Source organism: Gymnoscopelus microlampas (genome assembly GCF_963454915.1).
Source record: "Gymnoscopelus microlampas genome assembly, chromosome: 13".
NCBI lineage: Eukaryota > Metazoa > Chordata > Actinopteri > Myctophiformes > Myctophidae > Gymnoscopelus > Gymnoscopelus microlampas.
Genome location: NC_139950.1, coordinates 41,223,611 through 41,247,464, shown reverse-complemented (window position 1 = coordinate 41,247,464; position 23,854 = coordinate 41,223,611). Strand labels below are relative to the sequence as shown.

Below are 23,854 nucleotides of genomic sequence, written 5' to 3'. Positions count from 1 at the left end.
CAAATCTACAAGCTCACAACGATGCGACGCGTTGTGAGCTTGTAGATCGGCTATTTTCAAATAGCCTAGGTATAAAATAGGGCTGAAGTGGTTAATGTATGTTTTATAATGTAATAATCTATATCTGCAAAGTAACTAGTAACTAAAGTTTTCAAATACTTGTAGTGGAGTAACATATTTGCCTCTGAGATGTAGTGGAGTAGAAGTAGAAGTGTTGACAATTGTAAATACTCCAGTAAAGTAAAAGTACCTCAAAGTTGTACTTAAGTAAATGTACTTAGTTACTTTCCACCACTGGTACATTGGTTTGACTGTCTGAGGCTAGCCTGTGCATACATATAGTCTCACACAGCGGAGGGACCTGGTGGGCCAGGCCAGCTGTGGTTGTGAACCAGGCCATGGTTGTGTGTGTGTGTGTGTGTGTGTGTGTGTGTGTGTGTGTGTGTGTGTGTGTGTGTGTGTGTGTGTGTGTGTGTGTGTGTGTGTGTGTGTGTGTGTGTGTGTGTGTGTGTGTGTGTGTGTGTGTGTGTGTGTGTGTGTGTGTGTGTGTGTGTGTGTGTGTGTGTGTCCAGACACACAGATCAATGTTAAGGAAGGGTTCGCTGCTGTGAGCGCGCTCCACCTAATCCCTGGCTGCATTACTCAACCGTCCAGGCGAACGGTGCACAGACGCGGGGACTTCCCCTTTCCCTTTCTCTCTCCAAAGAAGTACAGGAACACTGTATTGCCTCACAGCGCTGAGGTCATTACATCAACTCAATTGGAAGTAATGCTAAGTGAGTCTAACATGAATATCATGTTAAGCCCAAATTCTGTGAGAAACCCTGCATGCCAGCAGCAATTTTTCCCCCAATAAGATTTTGGAGGTAGTAACTCGAGCAGAAACCTTGGACAATGGCAGCAATGCGGGATTATGAATCTAATTTAGTGACACAGCTGTCCCCTGACAGTGTTATTGCTGCCTATTGAGACGTCACCGCCTTAAGCTAACCTTACTTTGAGTCCTGCCACATATCCACTCTCCAGTAATACTTATGTAATTATTTTCCTTAACACGTTACGACCGGGAAATTATCTGTGTCATTTTTAGATTTATTCTTTGGCTATTTAAAAAAAAAGCAGATAAACAAGCTCATAGTGCGCCACCGAGTGCAGCGCTATGAGCTTGTATATCTGCAATTTTTTTTAAGAATTGTGGAACTTTTGTGCAGACCTTTGAATATATAATTTTTTTAAGCAAACATTTGTAACTCAAATCTTTGCTTCTGGGGGATTCTACAAATGTCCTAACAGTTTTAAGAAAAAACATATGTTGCTGTAATATCAGTGGTTCTCAAACTTTTTCATGTCAAGGACCACTCAAATTAATATGTATTTGGCCGTGGACCCCATTCTCAAAATATTTTTGTTCCAGGGACCCCCAGAAGTTGTAACATGAGTTAAAAATGTTCGCTTTAAAAAATATATATATTCAAAGATTTGCACAAATTTTCACGATTTTACAAAAATAGCAGATCTCGGTGCCGCACTATGAGCTTGTACATCTGCTATTTTTGAATAGCCAAAAAAATCTAAAAAATGACACACAGATACGTCCCCGGATTGAATGGGTTAATAGGCTACCAATTAAAGTCTCTCAAGGTGGGGGAAAAAAAGTAGTGGCACCTAGTGTCTCTTGCACGCAACTCTGTGAAATGACTGGCTTTTAAACTCACTGGCACCCTCATCTCTGCACCTAGAGGGGGCTGGAGGAGAATGTCACTTTGAGCCGGAGGGTATAACAGTGTTCATATCTGTTGGGACATGGCTTTAAACACCTAACACCTCTAATCTTCACGCAGTTCAGAGAGGCTTAATCCTAAACAAGCATGTTCCTTTGGCCCGGCTTCAGTTTAAGGAGCCACCAAGCAGACGATCATAAGTGGAAATATTGTGAGCATGCGTATCACATTTCAACAATTAGATGAATTAATCCCTTAACATGAAGACATTTGTGCAACACGAAACCTCATGATGATAATGTTGTGGTTTTAAGTAATTCGATCAACCAACACGGTGTTCGAGATTAGAATTGAATCTCTTACCCACGTATAACAATAACCATCAACCTTTCCCATCAACCGCAAAACACAATTGTTTATTGCTGATCGGTGTCTCTCTGGATGGGACGAACAAAGTGTGCGAAAGTGCAATTTGGCTCAGTGCTGACATATTTCCCACATTGGATAAATATGAACTTGAAGCAAAGTGTTGGGGCTATCAATGAAAACAAACAGGGCCATATATTTCACTTGGAACAACAAGGATCAGCTGTGTCAACACTGATCCACCTACTGCAGCCCAGCCACCTCAACTGAGAATAGTCTGAGAATCTTCTGAGTGCATCTGATCAATGGCAAAGGCAAGGCAACGTCTCCTTTCACATGGGTAACTTAGAAGTAGTTTGTTATTGCAAATAATCAGCAATCTGCTGTTTAGGCCGCAGCTTTGTAGCATTTTAATCCATTTAGACCGGGAACGCAGCTGTATGTCATTTTAAGATTTCTTTGGGCTTTTCAAAACTAGCAGATGTAGATCTGCTATTTTTGAAAAATCATGAAAAGTTGTGCAAATATTTAAATTGTTTCTTTTTTTTGGCAGACATTTGTAACTCAAATCTTTGCTTCTGGGGGTTCCTGGAACTAAATATTTTACAAATGTTCGCTTTAAAAAATACATAATCCAAGAATGTGTTACGAATTTTCACGATTTTTCAAAAATAGCAGATCTACAAGCTCATAGCGCGGCATTCGGTGCCGCGCTATGAGCTTGTATATCTGCTATTTTTGAATAGCCAAAGACATCTAAAAATGACACACAGATCTCGGTCTTAATGGGTTAATACAATATGTTCCCGTAGAGCCAGGGTAGAATTTGTTGCAACAACACGACGGAAAGCGGTCGAATGTAAAACAAAACAGGCACAAATGAAGAGCACATGGACTATTATGATTTAATGGCAGGTATTATCATAGAGAGGGCCTGTCTTACTTTGTACCGGCGCATAATCTGACTGATGTTTGCGTTGGCACAGCTGTTTGCATTGCCTTTGTTCAGCTGTCTGAGAGCTCTCTCCCTCCCTCTCCCAGAATGATAACATAATTATACTGTGAGCATGTTTCCAGAGAGTGATAAAGGGAGAAAGCGGCGCTATATCGAGTCCTTTGATTGAGGATTGAGCAAGACCCAATTTCGTCGTGTGTGACGTTCAAGCATTTTTTTCGCGTCGCTGCGTCTTTCACACTCTCACACAGACTAGAATATCCTGAGGACTATAGGGCCAAAAACAAAACCAAAACTTTAACCTAATTTCAAGCAGATTTCAGAGTTTTCATTCAATAATATAACACGTCTCTCGCAAAGCTAGAATCAAGAGAACTGAGGCTCCTACTTGCAATCATTCGGTTTTAAAGTCTGACGTAATTTATGTCAGAACACGTAAATCTTTTTACAATAATCTCTTTTTTCAGAAATGAACCATTGAGGGTTAAAAAGGTTCTTAATGCTAATATCATAGACAGTAAAAAGTAGGCTAATATATATATATCTATCTATATATACATTTCTAAACCCAAAACCCCCCAAAAAAAACTGCCACTGTGTGGGACTAAACACAAAAACAACATATCAATGTCACTAACAAGACACGCCACAACGTGCAGAATTACTACGCGCAGTCTGTAGGCCACTTCATACTGCTCAGCACACATCTGCCCCCTCGCAGCATAATTAATTGCAGCCAACACAAACTCACAACATTACAGTCGGCCATGTTGTTCCTTAGCGTCATCGCCGACCACCGCCCAACGAGACCCAAGTGAGGTCAGACAACACACTCCATATTTGGGCATAGCTCCATTGGGAACATCTCCTATTATGGCTTTATATAACCGCCCAACGAGACCCAAGTGAGGTCAGACAACACACTCCATATTTGGGCATAGCTCCATTGGGAACATCTCCTATTATGGCTTTATATATTATAGAGACCAACAAACACAAAGCCCCGCGCAGCGGCTAGGGGGGAGGGGCGCGCAGCGCCCCGACCCTCTAGTTTATATACATATGTATTTATTATCAACATTATAATATTTTGTTTTTATATTTATTTATATAAATCTATATTTATATATAAAATAATGATTTCCTCTTCTCTTTGTCGTTGCCAGGAAAGCGGTAGAATGACACTTTAATCGTTATTTTAGTCTCAGATCTATTAAAACAGCGAGGGACACAGCAGCACTGCGCATATTGGCAAAATACACACTTGGACCCGGAAGTTGTTCTGACAGGGCGCATACGTCACGGCTTAACAACAGAATCAGCAGATCAGCTATCAAAGACCCCCGCCACCTCAGCCACGGACCGTCCCAGAAAGCTACCACATGGCAAGCAGTGTTGCATTCATTCACACTAGCTCCAAGACCAAAGGCAGTGAGTGGGCTCTGCAAATGTTTTACTATTGTGTGGTTGTTATGAGATGTTAACAAATACAAATCTTGAATCATAATTTGCTGGAGATGGCTCCATCTACAATGAACAGCTGGCGGAGAGACTTTGCGGACAAATAGAAAGTTTGTTTCTACTTCTTTGCATTCCGGATCACTTCTCGTTTCATAGTAGTGGGAGTCATACCCATGCACCAGGAAATGTACACTTGACTTGACCCCAGAGAAATCACTGCCACGCTGTCTATGAAGTCAGGCTCCCTATTTGTTTTCAAAGCTCCTGAGCCTGAGGGGGCAAAACTTATTTCTAGATTTGGGAGAGACTTGTTCATGCTCACATGATCTAGACACAACACAAACACATTGGAGAGAGAGAGAGAGAGCCCCATGCACATGTGTGAGCTGCAACACTCATACTGTACATGCACACACACACACACACGCCCATGCACGCGCATGCACACACGCACACGCACACAGTGGTGTAAAGTAACATTTACTCAAGTACTGTACTTAAGTACAGTACAATTGTGAGGTACTTTTACTTTACTGGAGTATTTCCAATTGTCTATACTTTTACTTCTACTCCACTACATCTCAGAGGCAAATATTGTACTTTTACGCCACTACAACTTTAATTACTAAAGTTCCTTTGCAGATATAAATGATTACATTATAAAACAATACATACATTGACCGCTTTAGCCATATTCTATACCTAGGCTATTTGGAAATAGACGATCTACAAGCTCACAACGCGTCGCATCGCGACGCGTTGTGAGCTTGTACATCTGCTATTTTCAAACATTTTAGTACTTTTATTGTTGGTACTTTTAAGTACATTTTGATACCAATACTTTTAGACAAGTATATTTAGAATTATGGAATTTTACTTGTAACAGAGTACTTCTACAGTGCAGTATTGATACTTTTACTAAAGTAAAACATTTGAGTACTTTTTTCACCACTGCACGCACGCACACACACACACACACACGCACACACGCAGACATTACAGTGCACTTAGTCACAGTGCTGCAGGCTATTGTCTGGAGGGACTCTGTGTTTTGTTTCAATCATCAAAGCTATTGGGTTTAGGGTCCCCTCTCTCTCTCTCTCTCTGCCTATCACTCAGCGGCACTCATGGTTGCCTCGGACCCTGAAACTTTACCCCGGGGTCTCTGAGTGGAGCAGCGGCGGCGGGTGGAAAACTGAAACACACGTCTACCCTGGCCTTGCTCCGCGCTGCCGGGGGTCACCCTGCCATTCTTCTGTTACACAAAAGACTCCTTCGAGTGCCTTGTGTCACAATGGCCTTCAGATCGATGGGGCGTAATGATCGCTGCTTAAATGTGAATGCACTCTGTATTAATTGAGCCCAGAATTAACCACTTAAAAGCCCTACATACTTTTGTTGTATGACCAATAGCAAAAATAGACTCATCTCCAAGCTTAACAACGTGTCGCGCCAAGAGGCTTTTTTTTTTAACTGCTTGCTTGCTTTTATCAAGGAGCCACACAACTCGAATTCCATTGCTTTCTAGCATTGTCTTATTTTTTCCATGCCAGACCCCTAGGTTGCTTCTGAGAAGAGGATGACTGTTGCAATTCCCAGACTGGATCGCATTCTTAGCCTGTTAACAAGCAGAACTTCACACACGTTCACCCCGGTGACCTAACAATAGACGCGTACAATAGGCGTGCACAAACCACTGTAGGGCCACAACAGGGAGTAATGTATCATTCCACAAGATATGATGTCAAAAATGAATGCATTTTACCAAACAATAAGGAATGTCGGCCACACTCACCCGCTCACATGATGATTTCATGGGCGTTCTGTCATTAATTTAAATAAAGTACAAAAAGCACTGAGAGAGAGAGAGAGAGAGAGGGGGGAGATTCCACAAGATATGATGTTAAAAATGAATGTATTTTACCAAACAATAAGGAATGTCGGCCACACTCACCCGCTCACATGAATGATTTCATGGGCGTTCCATCAGTCATTAATTTAAATAAAGTACAAAAGCACTGAGAGAGAGAGAGAGAGGGAGAGAGAGAGAGAGAGAGAGAGAGAGAGAGAGAGAGAGAGAGAGAGAGAGAGGCCACAACACATTAGAAATGTGCTCAGACACACACGAATTAGATCCGATTGAAACATGCAACAGGAGTGATATTAATCAAAACAAGGTTGAGATACATTATTGGACTACTACCGGATCACTTTTTTTATTGTTAGCCATCAACATAAACCATGTCTGTCGGTGAATTAAGAAAACACAGCGAGCCCCCGCTGCTGCGGTGGCCATGTTTTTTTCAGACGCCATGAGATCCCTGCCAGCGGTTTGATCTCTTTCAGCACAAGTCTACTGGGCCAGTGAAAGACAGGCACCCAGATGTCAAAACACAGTCTGTCTGTCCTCCCTGCGTGTCCTCCTGTCTGTCTGTCTGCTAGCCTAGAGGCCTTCCGCCAACCAGGGGAGGAGGCTGCGGGCATCTCAATAATATCGCATATCTGTTAGATATGCAAGGATACATTCTCACTGGCACAGCAGAGGCAAATAAGCAACGTAGCCCAGTCAAAACAGCTAAAGATCACGTCGCTGTTGCTGAATATTTTCAGTATAAGCTCCTGCAGGTACAGTCAGTACAGTCAGTGCATGGTTCCCGGCATGACCTCTCATGTACTCCACTTTCCAAAGATCACTTATCAGTATCGTTCATGCATTTTAGAAACTCTTCAGTAATTCTATCACCGTGTTCATTTCGCCTGGGTTGACTGCACTCTCACAGCCTCTTATCAATATTACTTTAGATCAAATGCTTTTTTTCCACTTCTTTTATTTTGTTTATCTCCCTATTGGTTTGGTTTGGAATGAAAACACTTGCTTTTCGTTCTGGATCGTTTACTGTGGCGCAACATCGAGAGAATACACAGTAAAATCCTCAGTGTTAATTTAACCCTGATAATAGCCGATCTACGATCTCAGAAACGCATCGCATAGCAATGCGTTGTGAGCTTGTAGATCGGCTATTTTCGGCACAGGATACGTCGTATACAACGAAATATAAATCAGGCTTTTTACGGGTCCATTTGGTTCCATTTTTACACTCTCAGGGGGGTCAAATGAACACCCGGGATTTTACAGTGCAGAACCTGGCAGAGAGGTCAGTTGATTGGGGAGGCTGGAAAGAGGACACCTCTTCAAAGGGATGTGTGTGTAGGCCGCAGCCCGGCAGAGGTATCCTCTTTCTGACCTACAGTTCAAAAGGCGAGGCTTGGCCTCCCATTTAAATCTGATTGGGTGTTTTGCATGGTAACCACCTGCTCCTTGACTGTGCCGCCACCGTATACACTTCCTGTTCCACCCAAGGGGCCAGCTTGAGATTTTTACATTGACTCCAATACGGAAGAGACAGTTAAAATGAATGGCCTGTAGTTTCGCTGTTTTACCCCTGCTGGTGTCAGAAAGAATTTGTCTTAACGCAAGCGGATGGGTTTTTGACAAACTAGATTTTCTTACCTTAATAAAGATTGTCATAAATACTATATCCTTCCAGTCGCTAGTTTAAAGTCTCCATTCAATCATCATGATAAACGTTTTGGTAAATTATGGTCCCATTTATTTTTAAATTGACGATAAAGTAGGTTATGCTCTAGGAGGGGCGGGATGATTTGATTGACAAGCTACACAACCAATAGCATTCATTCCCCGCCCCCGCTCTTGATTGACAAGCTACCCAACCAATAATGGTCTGGTGGCATTCTGCAGGATATGACGCGATATGACGCGATATTGAAAGATGGCGGATTTGAAATTGCTGAACAATCGGCTTAATTTTCGGTCTGTAGAAAGCAGAGGTGTGGCTTTGTCCATCTCTTTTATACAGTCTATGGTTCCACCGTGCTTCCCTGGCATTCGATAACAAGCGAGAGAGGTTGCACAGAAGCAAACACATGGTTGGATAACATGCAGAGATAATCCAGCAGCATTCAGATCCATAATCCAGAGAATTGTGTGTGAACGGATAAATGTGTTTTCTATGACATCCATGCATGCAAACGTCTAAACACTATTTGTCATCGTCATGTTCCATGGAAAATATTGCCGCTACTGACAGTTTTATGACCACTCGACTCGACACAGCATTTTGAGGTTCATGGCCAAGAAAAGAAGGGTGGGTAGTAAAACGGAGGAGTAAGCATCTCTCAGTAGCAAAATCGGCATGGTATAAACACTCAAACGGCACGTTTCACATGGGTTTTTGAGGGGCTTCGACCTTCTGTTAGGTCTCACAGGACACTCGACCATGTGAGAAGGACCAGCCTCAGCTATTTAAGAAGCTAAGGAGCCTAAAGGTCACTGCGTAGGACGACACTGCAAATATGCTGCTCTAAGAGCTGCTTTTCTTAGATTTCAATCTTTTTTCATATGCAAAGTGTCTGGGATTGTGTAATTTCAGGGGAGGTTTCTTCCATAAGTCCTTAGGGGGTTTAACGCCTCCTGTACCTTATCTGCTCATGCATTTTTTTCTTTCTTTTTTTCTGATTTTAACTTTCTTGTGCCAATAAATAAACCCCAAAGCAGCCATATGTCACTCCACAATGAAGACTTAATATGTACATGGCAATGGTTAGTTTTATACGCACACACGCACACACACACACACACACACACACACACACACACACACACACACACACACACACACACACACACACACACACACACACACACACACACACACACACACACACACACACACACACACACACACACACACACACACACACACACACGCACACACACGCACACACACACACACACACACACACACACACACACACACACACACTTCAGATCTCATGGGGTCACTCAAATAGTTAGGGTTAATCTTCCAGGGAATAGGAATGCCCGGCCCCTCAGTAAGTTTCATAGCCTTGTATCAATCTGCCCATTGGAATTTGAGATAGTGGAAGTTTTGGCCTAATGGTGGCGCTAGAGGAAAGACATGGGTTATAATTAAAAAAAATCATTAGGGTTCATCCTCTGGGGAGCATGAAGGGGGCACAGTAAATTCCTTGGCAATCCAGCCAGCAGTGGTGGAAAAAGTACTCCCATGTTTTACTTAGGTAAAAGTATCAATACTGCAATTTAGAAGTACTCTGTTACAAGACACAAAAGTATTGGTATGAAAATGTACTTAAAGTACCAAAAGTAAAAGGTACTAAGTCCTTAGTACCTTAGTACGTCCTTAGCGACGCGTTGTGAGCTTGTAGATCTGCTATTTTCAAACAGCCATGTTTAGAATAGGGCTAAAGTGGTTAATGTATGTTTTATAATGTAATCATTTATATCTGAAAAGTAACTAGTAACTAAAGTTTTCAAATAATTGTAGTGGAGTAAAAGTACAAAGTTCGCCTCCGAGATGTAGTGGAGTAGAAGTAAAAGTATAGACAATTGGAAATACTCCAGGAAAGTAAAAATACCTCAAAATTGTACTTAAGTACAGTACTTGAGTAAATGTTACTTAGTTACTTTACACCACTGCCAGCCAGTAGCTTTTTGAGGTTGTTTGGGGCCAAAGTGGTGGACAGACAGATGACGGATGGACTGACTGACATGTGACATCGTCATCCATATAGAGAGCCGCTTGCTGACAGATTTGTGTAGGCGAAATAACACAAACTTTGGCTTCTATAAACATCCTCAAAAACCCATCATTCTATTAATTTAGGCAATTATGTTCCAGGGCTCACACCTCACTCAGCTAAAGGGTTTCGAATGAAGGAGCGATTCTTTATGGCTCTATACATCATAAGTGAGTTTGTTGTTGCTGTCAGAGCTGTATTAAAGCCAGAAGCGTACTTCATATATCCCATCTGAATAAACACATTTTTCATGGACCTGGCAGCACGTTGTGGTCAATGCACTCACCCACATGCACGCACACACACACACACACACACACACACGCGCGCGCACACGCAGAACGTGATGTATGTAATGCACAGTCAAATCCTCAGTGTTAATTTATTCATCTGTAACTCAATCTCAATCTGTAAAAGTGTATAAATGTAAACAAATGGGTCCATTTAGTCACATGTGTACACTCTCACAGTGACAGATGGATAAATTAACACAGGATTTGACTGTGTACCTTCACCAAACAAGCCTTTGTTGTAATAGTTAACCAGTGTTGATTTCGTCTAAAAAGTAAAACTATGACGAAAAATGTTCGTCGACTACCTTTTTTCACTGCCGAAAACTAAATAAAAACTAATTAAAAGCTATTAAGCTATGATGAATAAAACAGACATGTCATTTTATGGTTGGTTGCGCTAGGGTGTGCATGCTGGAAATAGCAGATCTACAAGCTCACAATGCTGCGACGCGTTGTGAGCTTGTAGATCGGCTATTTTCAGCTTGCAACCGAGTGTAAAATCAGGCATTACGACGCCCTCAAGGCACCGCCAAAATACATTTTATCTCGACTAAATCAACTGTAGATTTAGTCGACTATAATCTTATAATATTTAGTCGACTAATACTAGACTAAAAGTAAAACATTTCAGATGACTGAAATATGACTAAAAGTAAATGGAATTTGATTCAAAAGACTATGATGCTGTCAAAATCAACACTATAGTTAACCAAACTCTTACTTAAACTTATGTCCGATGACAAAGACGCCACAGCATTTTAAGCAGCATAACATAGAAGAATATGTGATAAAAGAGACTATGGAGACTGAGCCAACACATGCAGCCATACTAGTCTTCCTTATTATTATGCCATTACACTAGTATATGGTGATTTACGTCAAATCTTAACTGAGCAGCACAACCACAATGACAGGGAAAAGTAGGCTCATTAGTTTAACATTAACAGGTAGTTGACATGCTTCAATGAACTAGAGCCTTCCAATATTCTACCTTGGCATTACACCAGGGAGGGAGAGTTGCTCCCAGCTATTTGCATGTTCTAGTATATGCATGCTCCACTGGCCATGTCTACAGTTCCCTTACCTCCACTTGCACATGGTTCTAGGCCTATGCTTTTGCCCTGGAGAGTTAAGTATTTGTTTTAAACTCAAATTCTGTATATTTATTGACTCAATGTTGATGTTGGGTCTCGTCGATAGGATATAATAGGATAGGATATCCTTTTATAGGATATAAAGAAATTAGTTCATTGTTGTTAAAGATCGACTTGCTTGAAGAAATCACGTTTGAATACAGATAAAGAACAAATGTAGTGACAACCATCTTTCGGCATTCTTTAAAATAAACCAATTAGCTTAAGTCCTGTTGGTCCTACAGTATGTTCATGACTTCCTAACGAGTCATGATCATTCTTTAACATCACATTACCGGGCCCACATCCATTTGCCTAAAGACAACATTGTGGCTTTCAGACTGCAAACTTAGGAAAACATTATAAATTCAGGCCGCCCGCTGCCTAATACATTCCTCGAAGATTGAGAAGATTGAACATGAAAACATACATCAGCTCAGCAATTGCCTGTTCTACCTCAAGACGCTGTCCTGGTGTGTGATCATACGTTCTGTATGTGTCTGGGAGAGCCGATGGATTTTGTTTACTTTAGGAAAGCTGAAATGCCGTGGTTGCCTTTATTAAAACTGACAAGCCCATTTGGAAACAATCATCAAATGTGTCATGGAAAAACCGCTACGTCATGCCGCTAGCGACTTAAAGACTTTGCCAGTATCAATATTTTCACTCGACGCTGGCAGTGGCTGTCATTTTGACTAGGCCTACATGTTGAAGTTTCTCTCTAACATGCTGCACACAGATCATTCTGCTTAGATGCACAGATTACAAGATTGTGTGTGTGTGTCTAAGAAAAGTCTCCCTCTCTTCTAAGAAAGGTCTTTCTCTCTCACACACACACACACACACACACACACACACACACACACACACACACACACACACACACACACACACACACACACACACACACACACACACACACACACACACACACACACACACACACACACACACACACACACACACACACACACACACGTGTGTGTAAGTAACATGATGAGGGAAGGGTATTATCAGTGTCACCTCCTCCAGGAAATACAGGTAATTATCCTCGCTTACCCCGCCGCTCAAGGGCCAATATCCTGTTAAAGGAGGATACTGTTCTGACTCGTTGATCCTATGGGGCGGCCCGTGGACTTTTCCTAATTCTATTGGACCTCAAGTCTCATGGTGGTGAGATGATGTGCACAGGACCTAATCGTTGTGCCTCGGATGTTTTCACCCACCCCAACCAGTGCCATTGTCACATAGATCAAGCAAGTAAGTGGCGAGCGCATTCCTGCCTCGCATTCCAACTCATTCTGGAGCTGTCCACTCCACTGCAGAGACAAATCTAATCAAATGCATATTTACCCTTCACAGTAAAGCAACTGTGCTATCGCTATCGCAAACTCCACACATGCGCACGCCCACACGCACATAGCGTGTGTGTCTGTGTGTGTGTGTGTGTGTGTGTGTGTGTGTGTGAGAGAGTGTGTGTGTGTGTGTGCGTGCATGCGTGTGTATAATCACATGATCAGGGTCAGTTCAGGAGTATGAGGGTTGTGTATTGTTAGCCAGGTGGAAATGGTGGTGAGCCCTAAAGCAGAGATAATCAGATTTGTTTCACTGACGACAGCCCCTCCGCCCCCCTCCCCCTTGCCGGATCAAACATTAGGTGTGAGGACAGGACACCCACAGGCAGGCAGATGATCCATTCACAGGTTCTCTCTGAGGGGCTTTACTGGTTTAAGGCTTCCAGTTCCCACACACAGACACACAACATACATGCTGAAACATACACCCACACCCACACAACGCTGATCCAGGCTCCTCTGTTGACAGTGTCGATGTGGCCCACTCCTTGTACATATTTAAACTCATATGACCCATTTCACATATAGAGCCCCTATTATTGTCTTGATGGCTACAACAATATTTTTTTCTGGCATATATAACATATATACGACATAAATTATAAATCATAACAATTTGCCATTTTAAGCTTGTAATGTAGGACTATGTTTTATAATTTGAATATAACACATAGTAATAATTCTACCAGGTCTCTTATAACTTTCTGTATGGGAACAAAAGAACAGACAGATCCTCTATAAATAAATGTTCTACCAAACCCCAAATAGCAGCTGGACTTCCTTCGCAGCAACTTCATCGAGCGTCTTACTTCATTTATACTTAGACATCAAAATAACCATCACCTCGCAGAGCTAGCCTTTGGATAAATGTTGAAAATAACAAAGCGACCGACCACCTTTACAGTGGAAAATAATATTTATCCCAGAGTGGATCGTTGATACCATCTGTAACACATTCTGTAAAAGCAGCTCTAATAAACATGCCGTGTAAACAGTCTGTACAACTTTTAAATAGGCGAAGATTGAACTTCAGAGATCCACTCCCTATTGCTCACTCACTCAAAATCCCCAAACGGCGATGGGTTTACACACAGAAAGTGCTCTGTCCAGGATCAGCCATGCTAGAACACCCATCTTCTCTTACTTCACCATACAGCACGTCTTTGACTCACATGCGGAGATACTTCGTAAAGTGTCTTCATGCTTTCACTCCCCTGCCCTCCCTGATGACTGTGTGGCGTAATGCAGAGTGCATCAATATGTTTACTGTCCACAAAAGGGCTTATTGTTGAAGCAACACTGGCATATCACTTCTACCCATAAGACACTGCTGGCTGACCTAACTATCTTTTATTTCAAAAGGATGGCATAAATAATAGAGGGCATTGAATGTAGCATAAACAAACAGGCAGCACTAATGGCAAAAATTATCCTTCTTCATATGACAACGTTGCTTGCTGAAAATAAATGACTTTCTACACACGTGACACACTGCGTTTCCCATTTTTAGTACGACAAAGTACACATTTTTCAGGAGAGAGTAAGGCCTGCACACCAGAATTCAGCAAAAGTAGGGGGAGGGGAGTGCTCATTAAGCACATAATCCTCCACATTCTTGTTAGGGGTCCGAGTCTGCATTCAGGCAAGCTTCAATGCCGTGTGGTGTAATAGGAGGGGTTGCAAAAGGCTGAGGTAATTGGATTGGTATACGGCATTGAGTGTCAGACAACAAAAGATATCCATCTCTCTCGTGGCCGCTGAGCCCCTTTTGTTGCTGGATGGAATTTATTTGGTCATTCACTCTACTCTTCCAAGCTCAGCAAGGACAGAACAACAGGAGCAGGCCACCAGGACTGGCTTGTGCCGAAAATAGCCAATCTACAAGCTCGCAACGTGTCGCGGATGTGATGCGTTGTGAGCTTGTAGCTCTGCTATTTTTTGGGTGGGTGACACCGTCATACGACCGAGCATAGGTTAGGCATCATCCTGGTGTCTAGTGTGCAGGTTGAGCGGAGTCACTGCCTATGCAATGGCCTGTGTTTGGATGTGTGAATCACGGATCCCCCAAAGCCCAGGGGTCATTTGTGTGATCATTACCATAATCACATTAAGGCTGGAGGAGATTAGCACCCTGGCCTCAGAGGAGAAACACACAACTGTCTCTGCTCCATGACGACTATTGAGCGTGCCCGGGCCGGGGGCACACCATCACACACAGAGCATGCTCCGAACACCACACTGTTCAGATAGACATAAAGCTAAATGATTTGGATGGAAAAGCAGGACTGACACAGGAGGACGCAGGAACATCCTAGGGCAGCGCAATTAATCAAGAGGTAAACGAGAGCGGTTTGATTGGTTTCACAGTTATGTCATCGTGAAACTTCTCAATTAATTTAAACGTTTCGTTTGGTCAGCTGTTGCACCTTGCACTCAGCCCACCAATACGCCCAGGTTAATAACCGGAACCTTGTACAGCCCATCTCCCCATTCATCAGGCTCAGAGAGGCACAATAAAAACACAGAGGCCATTACGTACTATAAGATCAAAGATAAGGCACTGATAAGTACAATGTCTGTCTGTCTGTCTGTCTGTCTGTTCGTCTGTCTAGACTGTCTATCTATGTAAACATCACAAGTGTTCCAAATCTCAGAGCTATTCAAAAATGCAATTACCTGCAATGTTGCTTTCGGCTGTATTATTGCACGTCAACAATAAACCACCTTGAACCTATGTCAGATATTTTCCCCATAGCAACGTAAGAAGCTGACAAACTTATCTGGCCTCTCTTCAGTCCATATGATAGGACTTTAGGCTCAGATACATGGCATTCTTTCACAGTCTATTTTGATAGAGTTTAACTATCACCTTCCTCCCCCATCTTCATCATCACTTTCAACACAAGCATCACCTCTGGGCAGGTCAGAGGGGCATGGTCCCATCAGGTCTCTCTACAAGTTCTACTTTACAAGTTCAGAGACATTGCTCAATTTGGTCTACATCATGAGGGCAAATGGTAGTGTCCCACGGGTTAAAAGGTTCTCCCAATTAACCCTAATTACCCCAACAAGGAACATTTAAATAAGGTCTGTAACTTGAGACGTCTATGGGATGGAATGACTGAGAAAAAGGTAAGATGGACGGCAGCCACAGGAAACATCATCATCTGGATTTGGTGGCCACAAGGCAAATGAAATATGAATGTCTGGCACAAAATGACTTAAGTCATCAACATAGATAAATATTGACACCTGTTAAGCCATGACATGATTTCAGAGCTCCATAAGACAAACCTTGACCTTCATGAAACAGGGTGATATTTTGAGCACGTAATATTTTGAGCAAACAAAACAAACAGGGGGGAGGGGGGAATTTCAGGTATTTTTACAACTTAAAGGGATATTTCACTTTCAAACATGTTTGGGGTCATTTTAAACGCCTACTCAGGCTTTTGTGAGCACCCCAGATAAAGTTTTTAAGTTGCTTGATTCAGTATTTAAATATTTGATATGCATTATCAGACACGCCCCCTTCCTATACAAACCCATTTTAACTTAAAACAGCATTTTAACCATGCTAGATTAATTGAAAACACCCGTCGGTTCTGGTGACTGATACTGTAATTGGCCTTCTAGTGTGTGGGGGGGCTGTGTTTTTTCAATGACCGTCTTCATTACTTAAATTATTAGAAGGACAATATCAGTCACCAGTACCAAGAACAGGTGTTTTCGATGAATTTATCATGGTTAAAATGGAGTTTGCAGTTACAATGGGTTTGTATAGAAAGGGGGCTTGTCTGATTAAATTGATATCGAATATCTAAATACTGAATCAACAACTTAAAAACTGTCTGGCGCGCTCACAAAAGCCCAAGTATGCGTTAAAATGACCCCAAACATGTATCCCTTTAAGCACAATCACAGCTCTATCGGGTTGGGGAACTATACATGCTCCCCTTCTTTTCCCTCTACAATGTAGAGTCTACAATCTACATCAACTCTCTTCAGTGAAAATCTACAAGCTTACAATTTATGAGCTTGTACTGTGTAGGGATCTGCTATTTTCACGGAATGTTTGCCTATATTCTCCCTGAATGATCACCTACTATGACATATCCAGACCAGGCACGCTAAGCAGCCAATCCAGAAGCTACTGTAGGCCTGGTCCGCTGAGACGACTGACATCCACAGATAAGATAAGGACCTCGCCAGGCTTCTCTAGAGTTGAAAACAATGAAGTGCGTAGACCTCTATCACTACTGAGCTTTCTCACAATAATTGTGTTGAAACACCACACGTTTCTGCTTGTCAAATGGGAATGCATGCATCCGAGAAATGTGTGACACCCTCATAAACGTCTATAAAAGATGATGATGAAACATTTTGCGGTTACTGATTGATACGGCCTTTCCTGCAAGTGCAATGCAAGAGTTCCCAACCGTGTTTCCATGATTGTGACCGGAATGACCTGTGTAATTGCTCCACGCAAATCACTAACTACAGGGACAAATGGGTCCCCACTCCCCATCCTCTTGTTAGTGCATGCGTGCGTGCGTGCGTGCCTGCGTTTGTGTGTGTGTGTGTGCGTGCACGGTACCTTATCGCAGTATCCACTTTATCCTGGAGGTAGGCCTACATCTGGGTGCAAATGCTGTCCTGCATTAGGGGTAGAGAGAGAAGGTTATTGAGGCCATTACATTATTTTTAGCAGTCAGTCATTCTACACTTTTCATTGAGTTCAGCATGTCATGCATATCCTGGCATTAGATATGACCATAAATACAAGGCTGATTATTAGTTGTAACCAGCAGTTTATGGTGGCATGCCATAAACATAAATTTTATCTGACTACGGGCAGATATAAAACCTGCAATGCACATGTTACTAACTTTGAAGTTAGGTTGCTCATTCGGTATCTGATTGATTGATTGAAATCTGACGTTTGACACACTGACACAATAACACCCATACAGCACACGCGTCAACTACATGAATTGCATATTTGACTTCTGAAATTTAGAAATCGTGATCTGGGAATTGCAAAATTGTTGTTGTTTTTCCCCAAGACTCAAGGAGGGCGGGGGTAACAGCCTAACCTTAGCATTCCATGAATTTATTGAAATTCCACTGAGAAATACCACTCAGCCACTGACCTTGATGCAATCTGATTCAGCGTTATGGTTGATTATAATGTCTGATAGTCATAATAAAGCATTCACATACAGTGGTGTAAAGTATCTAAGTACATTTACTCATGTACTGTACATAAGTACAATTTTTAGGTATTTATTTTACTTTACTGGAGTATTTGCAGTTTTCAGTACTTTTACTTATACTCCACTACATCTCAGAGGCAAATATTGTACTTTTACTTCACTACAATTATTTGAAAACTTTAGTTTCTAGTTACTTTGTAGATTTTGATTATTATTACAAAACATACATTAACCACTTCAGCCCTATATAGGCCTACATTTCGGCCATTTTCAAAATATTTGTATACATTTGAAAACTTGTGAAATGGGACAGTCCGCATGACTACTTTCCACTTTTGGTACTTTAAGTACATTTTTATGCCAATACTTTTGCCTTGACTTACTTGACTTAAGCCCTTTGCTCCTCCAGGGTGCATAGGCCGTTGACAAACAAACCTCCATTTCACTCGGTTTTTAGCGGTTCTTTCAGGTCTCCCCAGACAGTTGAGCCCGCTTTTTGTACTTTTACTCAAGTCAATTTTCAATTTCAACAGAGTATTTCTACATTGCAGTATTGATACTTTTACTTATTGAGCACTTTTTACACCACTGCTCAAGTCAAAAAGAAGAGACAGAGAGGAGGAAAAAAAAGAAAAACCATGGGCGGGATTGTCTTGTGCCTCGAGCTCATGAATAATGAACAGCGCAGCCAACACAACCACGCCTTCGTGTTGAACTTGTGTAGCTGGTTCGACTTCGACCAAAGCAGCAGTCAGTTGTGGAGGACTCGGGCTGCCGCATGGCTACTGTGTGTAGTAGACCTTTATCTTCGTGTAGATCGGGGAAGCTGTCGGATATATAAATACGAGAAGAAACGATCTCTACTTTTTTTTTTGTGAAAAGTTTGAGGGAATATACCATACTTTTTTTTCTCTATGAATCGGGGACATCTAATGCTCTGCCAGTGCTGATATAGATCTGATCGTGCATGTTTAAATCAGAGGAGTACATTTGTGCCGCAGTGTGTCGGCCAGACAACTAATATCAAAAGTGATCAGTGGCAACGCAACACCACAGCAGTGCGGAGGCATGATTTTGAGACGGGGCTCAGTCGTTGCTGCCTTTTTGCTTTGCTTTCTCGCCAAGGTATGTTGTTGTGTGGATTGCTTTACCTTTTTTTAAACAGGAACAGGAATATGCAAACTAGTAAAGGATGCACCTTGCATGTTGTCTAATAGCCTTCTTTACATGTATGGCTCACATACATCATCACATGCAAGCTGTGTGTGTGTGTGCTGTGGTGTGTCGACAGTACACAGCCAGCTGCGGTGCATGTTAAAGCCGAATTTATAGTGTGTCGTACGGCGGTGTATGGTGCATACATTAAGCATTAAGCAAGTATAACGTATTCGGCTCATGGACACTGGAAACTTTTACTAGGGTTGTCTTTATATATTGTTGTAGCGACCCCACAAAAGACCGTAACTTGCTCCTCCAAGAGGAGCTATTATAGCTCTCTTGGCGTTGCTTGTTACCTGGCTGCCCGGGGTCTGTCGAGTCGAGCTGGAGAGACCCATGGTTCGATTCCAGCTTGGTGCGAAAACAACGTTTTCAAAACGTTACATTGGTGTCAAAAGTGGGATACATACAATATTTAATATCTGCATAATCGTCAATGTCCCCCCCCCCCCCATCCTCCTCCCCCTTTATTATTCAACTTACGGGTTTGTTTGTTTGTCAACAGGTGTCAGGATCGGGGCAATTCGAGCTGCAGATCGTGTCTATGCATAATGTGAACGGGGAGCTGCTGAACGGCCTGTGCTGCGACGGCGGCAGGAACGCGGCGGATCGAACGTGCACGCGGGACGAGTGCGATACGTTTTTCAGAGTTTGCCTGAAGGAATACCAGTCGCGGGTGTCCGCCGCGGGGCCGTGCAGCTTCGGCACGGGATCTACGCCGGTTCTCGGGGGGAATACGTTTTCTTTGATGAAGACGGGCACTTCTGCTGTTGCGAGGATGAATGAAAGATCCAGGATAGTTTTGCCGTTCAGTTTTGCCTGGCCGGTAAGTTTGTTTTTTTTGATGATGATGATGATGATGATGAATGAAAAAAAAATGAGAAAAAAAAATCTACTGCTCATCTCGTTAAGTTTTGTCTGGCCGGTAAGTTTGACGAGTACAAAAAAAAGAAAAAAATCTGCTGCTCAGCGACTTTTCCCTGACGTGCTTGTCAAAAACTTTGGGGAAAACACCGGGCTTGTTGTAGGGCAATTCTCTGCAATTACTGGTCATCAGTCTCTCCCCCCCCCCCCCCAAAAGGAAAGACACAAACAATGAATGAATCTTTTTTTTGTTGCTGCTGTCAAAGCCTCTTGATAGACAGCCCTTCATGAATTGTCCTTTGAGTAAAGAGAGCCCCATGGTCACCCTGATTACCTCAGGCCAATTAACCACTTGCAGGTGTTTTTGTTTGTTTTTCTTTAGGTCTACTTTTTTATTTTATTTCATTTTTCATTTTCCCTTCCAATAGGCCATAATAATAATTATCTCAGTAAAGTAACGTTTTAACTACTTAAAACCCCATATGGTTGAGGCTAGTCCCTCAGGGCTCTGTACTAGTGTCTTTTCTGTTATTGTGGGGAAAGCTCTTGCTGAAAATAGCCGATTGACAAGCTCACAACTAGCTATTTTTCAGCTAAAGCTTTCTCCACAACTCTGGAGGATGCTGGGGTTTAAGTGGTTAAAGTTACACAGAACAAGAAGAAGAACGGCCGCCATAAAAACCAGCAGCTGAATTAATATTTTACCCCAGCAACGACATTTTAGGGTGGGAGTTGCACACTAACTTTTTTACGCCCACTTCCCAGTGAAATAATCCTTCTATCCGGAGCCTTAATTCCTCATAATAGAGTAAATAAACGGAGCTGACAGGCCAATGGGAGGGATGTGGGTTTGTAAAGAGATGATTTGTCATGCTGGAACATATGTAGAGGTAATGAAAAAGTGGAAGTCACTACGGCACAGACAGAGTGGCCCCACCATAGCTCTCTGGCCCACAATGCTCTATACGTGACTGATGGCTGAAAACGCACAGTTCATTTGGTATGCACGTGTCCAATTACATTTATGCTATTTTTATCACAACCTGAATGGAAGTTCTTGGCATTATTTCTCGAGTCTAGAGTGCATTTATTATCTTAAACCCCACGTGAAGAAGAAAGAGTTGGCTACATATGAGCAAGAAGAACATGAAACTTGAATTGTGATATCTGTCCATGTTGTCCTTTTTTATGGTGTGTAGGCCTCTCTTAGATTCCAGGGACTCTCTCTGGGTTCCTTTAGGGGGGGGTCTAAATGGACCCTTACAAGTTTGTAACTCTGACAGCGTACAAATGGCACCAAATGGACGCATTAGGGTCCATTTGGTGCCATTTGTACACTGTCAGAGTTAAGGGGAGACGTTGACATTTTTAAGTTTGAGAACCATTGTCTTAAGCTACATCAAATTGGTTGCATTATTTAAATAGGCTACCCTTTTAGGGACAGTCATGGCAGTATGCAATTTGATATGCTTCTTTGTTTTAGTTTTATTGCCTCATCATTTTCAAAGCACAAAGGTTGCTATTTATGTACATGTTATTGCAAAACCAAACCAATCAATACATTTTTCCAGTTAAAAATAATTCACCAAATTGTCAGAAAACTACTTAAAACTCAATCCATGCCCCATTTACAATTATAGGCTCCTCCTAGTCTTTCTCACATTGCTGGTCTAAGTTGTCAACAAATAGTGATGCAGTACAGTGAAATGGCCCCATGTCCATCAGCCAGTCTGCTATGAACCTCAACCAGTCATAGCCTTTTTGTATTACAGCCCATTCAAACTAGCAAAAATGTTTATGGAGACCAGAGTACATCAGTCTTGCTGACGTTTACCACCACTAAATACTGGTATTTGTTATTCTTGTGTCATTTCTGTTAATAGAGTGGTTTGGAAATCTCATGTAAAGACAAAAGCATTTAAATATAACTGTACTGCAGAAAAGAGGAGGTCTAATCACATTGGCAGAAGTTTAGAGGAAGAACAGAGGCTGTTGTTTAGAGTTCCCCCTTCCCCTCACTTGTAGCGCTCTACTTCAGTGCACATCAACAATCGTCAGGTTAGTTATGATATCAGTCTTTGTACTTCGCATAAGTTGATTGGCTGTTGTGGACAGATGGCAGTGCGGGGAAATTGGGTTGTCGGGTGCTTCGAGTTCATGGAAGTTTTTTTTATTTTTTATTCCTCCATCCTCTCTCTCAAGAGCTTGCCTGAAGTTGGCCTCATGTCCAGGCCCAGGGCTTTGTTTAAGTCACGCTCGGTTGGACCCGAGGCATTTCATCGCTTTAACCTTGCCACCCACAGTAACTGCTGCACTTAATGAGGCAAACCACATGTGCTTAGATCAGGTAGGGCGCGAGCTAGACATCAGCTGAAATGTTTCAGCCTGGACATGTTTAGTATCCGTGAATATTTGTTTTTAGAGCTCCGTATGGATTCACAAACTTCCCGTTTTTGCAGCTAGCCCTTTTACAGCTATGTTCAGGGATCCGTGCTTTTATTCCACAGAAAAGTGTGGGCCCAGCCACCCAGACTGAGGCAGGCCCTCACAGCTTATCAAGCAGGGACAATGGTGTGCCGACTGTGACTACAGTGAGGATTACAGAGCATAATGGAGGCAGTGCAGATATAATGCCAACACAGGGCAAGCAACAGGAAGCAGCAGTAGTAGACTCAGCAGTGGCGAGGTTGGCTCTCAGACAAACCCCAACCTTACTTCTCTATGGCCCCCTCACTCAGCATGTTTGCTGATGACATCCCCTCCACCATGGAAGTAACAGTTATAGAATAGCAATGACTGGCTTTGTGGAATAGTTATTTTTTTCTTTATAAACTTTGCTCTGGCCAGGTTTCTGCATATTACAAAAGTTTCTTCTTGAGCAACGTCCTGCCTCACTTCTGGAGTCCTTAAGCTTAATTTACACGTCGTCACACACGACTGTGGCACTTGACGAAAATAACAGATATTCAACTGTAAAAACATGTCACGTTTTTTCGGTATAAACGAGCCATTAGTTGTTCTGGCAGTCAAATCCTACTCTGGGTTGATTTTTATATTCACCATATTTCCCTAGCGTTCTTTTTAACACGAACCTGGCATGCCTCCCCCAGACCTGGGATGTGTCAGCATCAGAATGATTGATGACTAGTTGGAATGGTCAAAGAGCTGGGGGTCAGGTGAATTGTTGAACAACGCTCGGCTCAGCCTTGAGGGTAAGCGCCGCCAGCGACTGTGGGGCTAATGACATGTTTGCTTTATATAGTCTGCTCTGATGTGGCAGTTAAGTGCAAATTACTCAAGTGAAAGAGAAAAACGTGTTCTTCTCCCCCCATCTCCAGCAGTCTGCTTTAACAAGGGAGTGCTTTTTTTATGCACTCATGGTGGTGTTTCGGTTTGGTGTTATGTGACAACTTATGAAATGTTATTGCTGGACCATGGTTAGACACATAACGTAGCCTATATTATGTAAGCATTATGTTTGAGAAATGTATTTTCATTGTTGCTTTTCCAACAACACTCGAGTCACCCTTTTTAAAAGAAGGTAGCAGTCCTTTCAGATGAGAGAAAGGTTGGACACCTTTTCAAGTTCAGCAACGAATGCACGTGTGATTGTTTTGTTTTGCTTGGCCCTT

The 23,854-nt window shown here is 42.3% G+C and overlaps 1 protein-coding gene across 1 annotated transcript in view; it reads left to right on the top strand.

Annotated features, from left to right (window-relative positions):
* The first annotated feature begins 18,892 nt into the window (after positions 1-18,892).
* jag1b (jagged canonical Notch ligand 1b) overlaps positions 18,893-23,854 on the top strand; it is a 37,147-nt gene continuing 32,185 nt past the window's right edge. The window contains exons 1-2 of the mRNA XM_084076489.1: positions 18,893-19,265; positions 19,864-20,184. Of these exons, the coding sequence (XP_083932615.1) occupies positions 19,209-19,265; positions 19,864-20,184 (378 nt within the window). The 5' untranslated portion in view covers positions 18,893-19,208. The remainder of the gene's footprint in view (positions 19,266-19,863; positions 20,185-23,854) is intronic.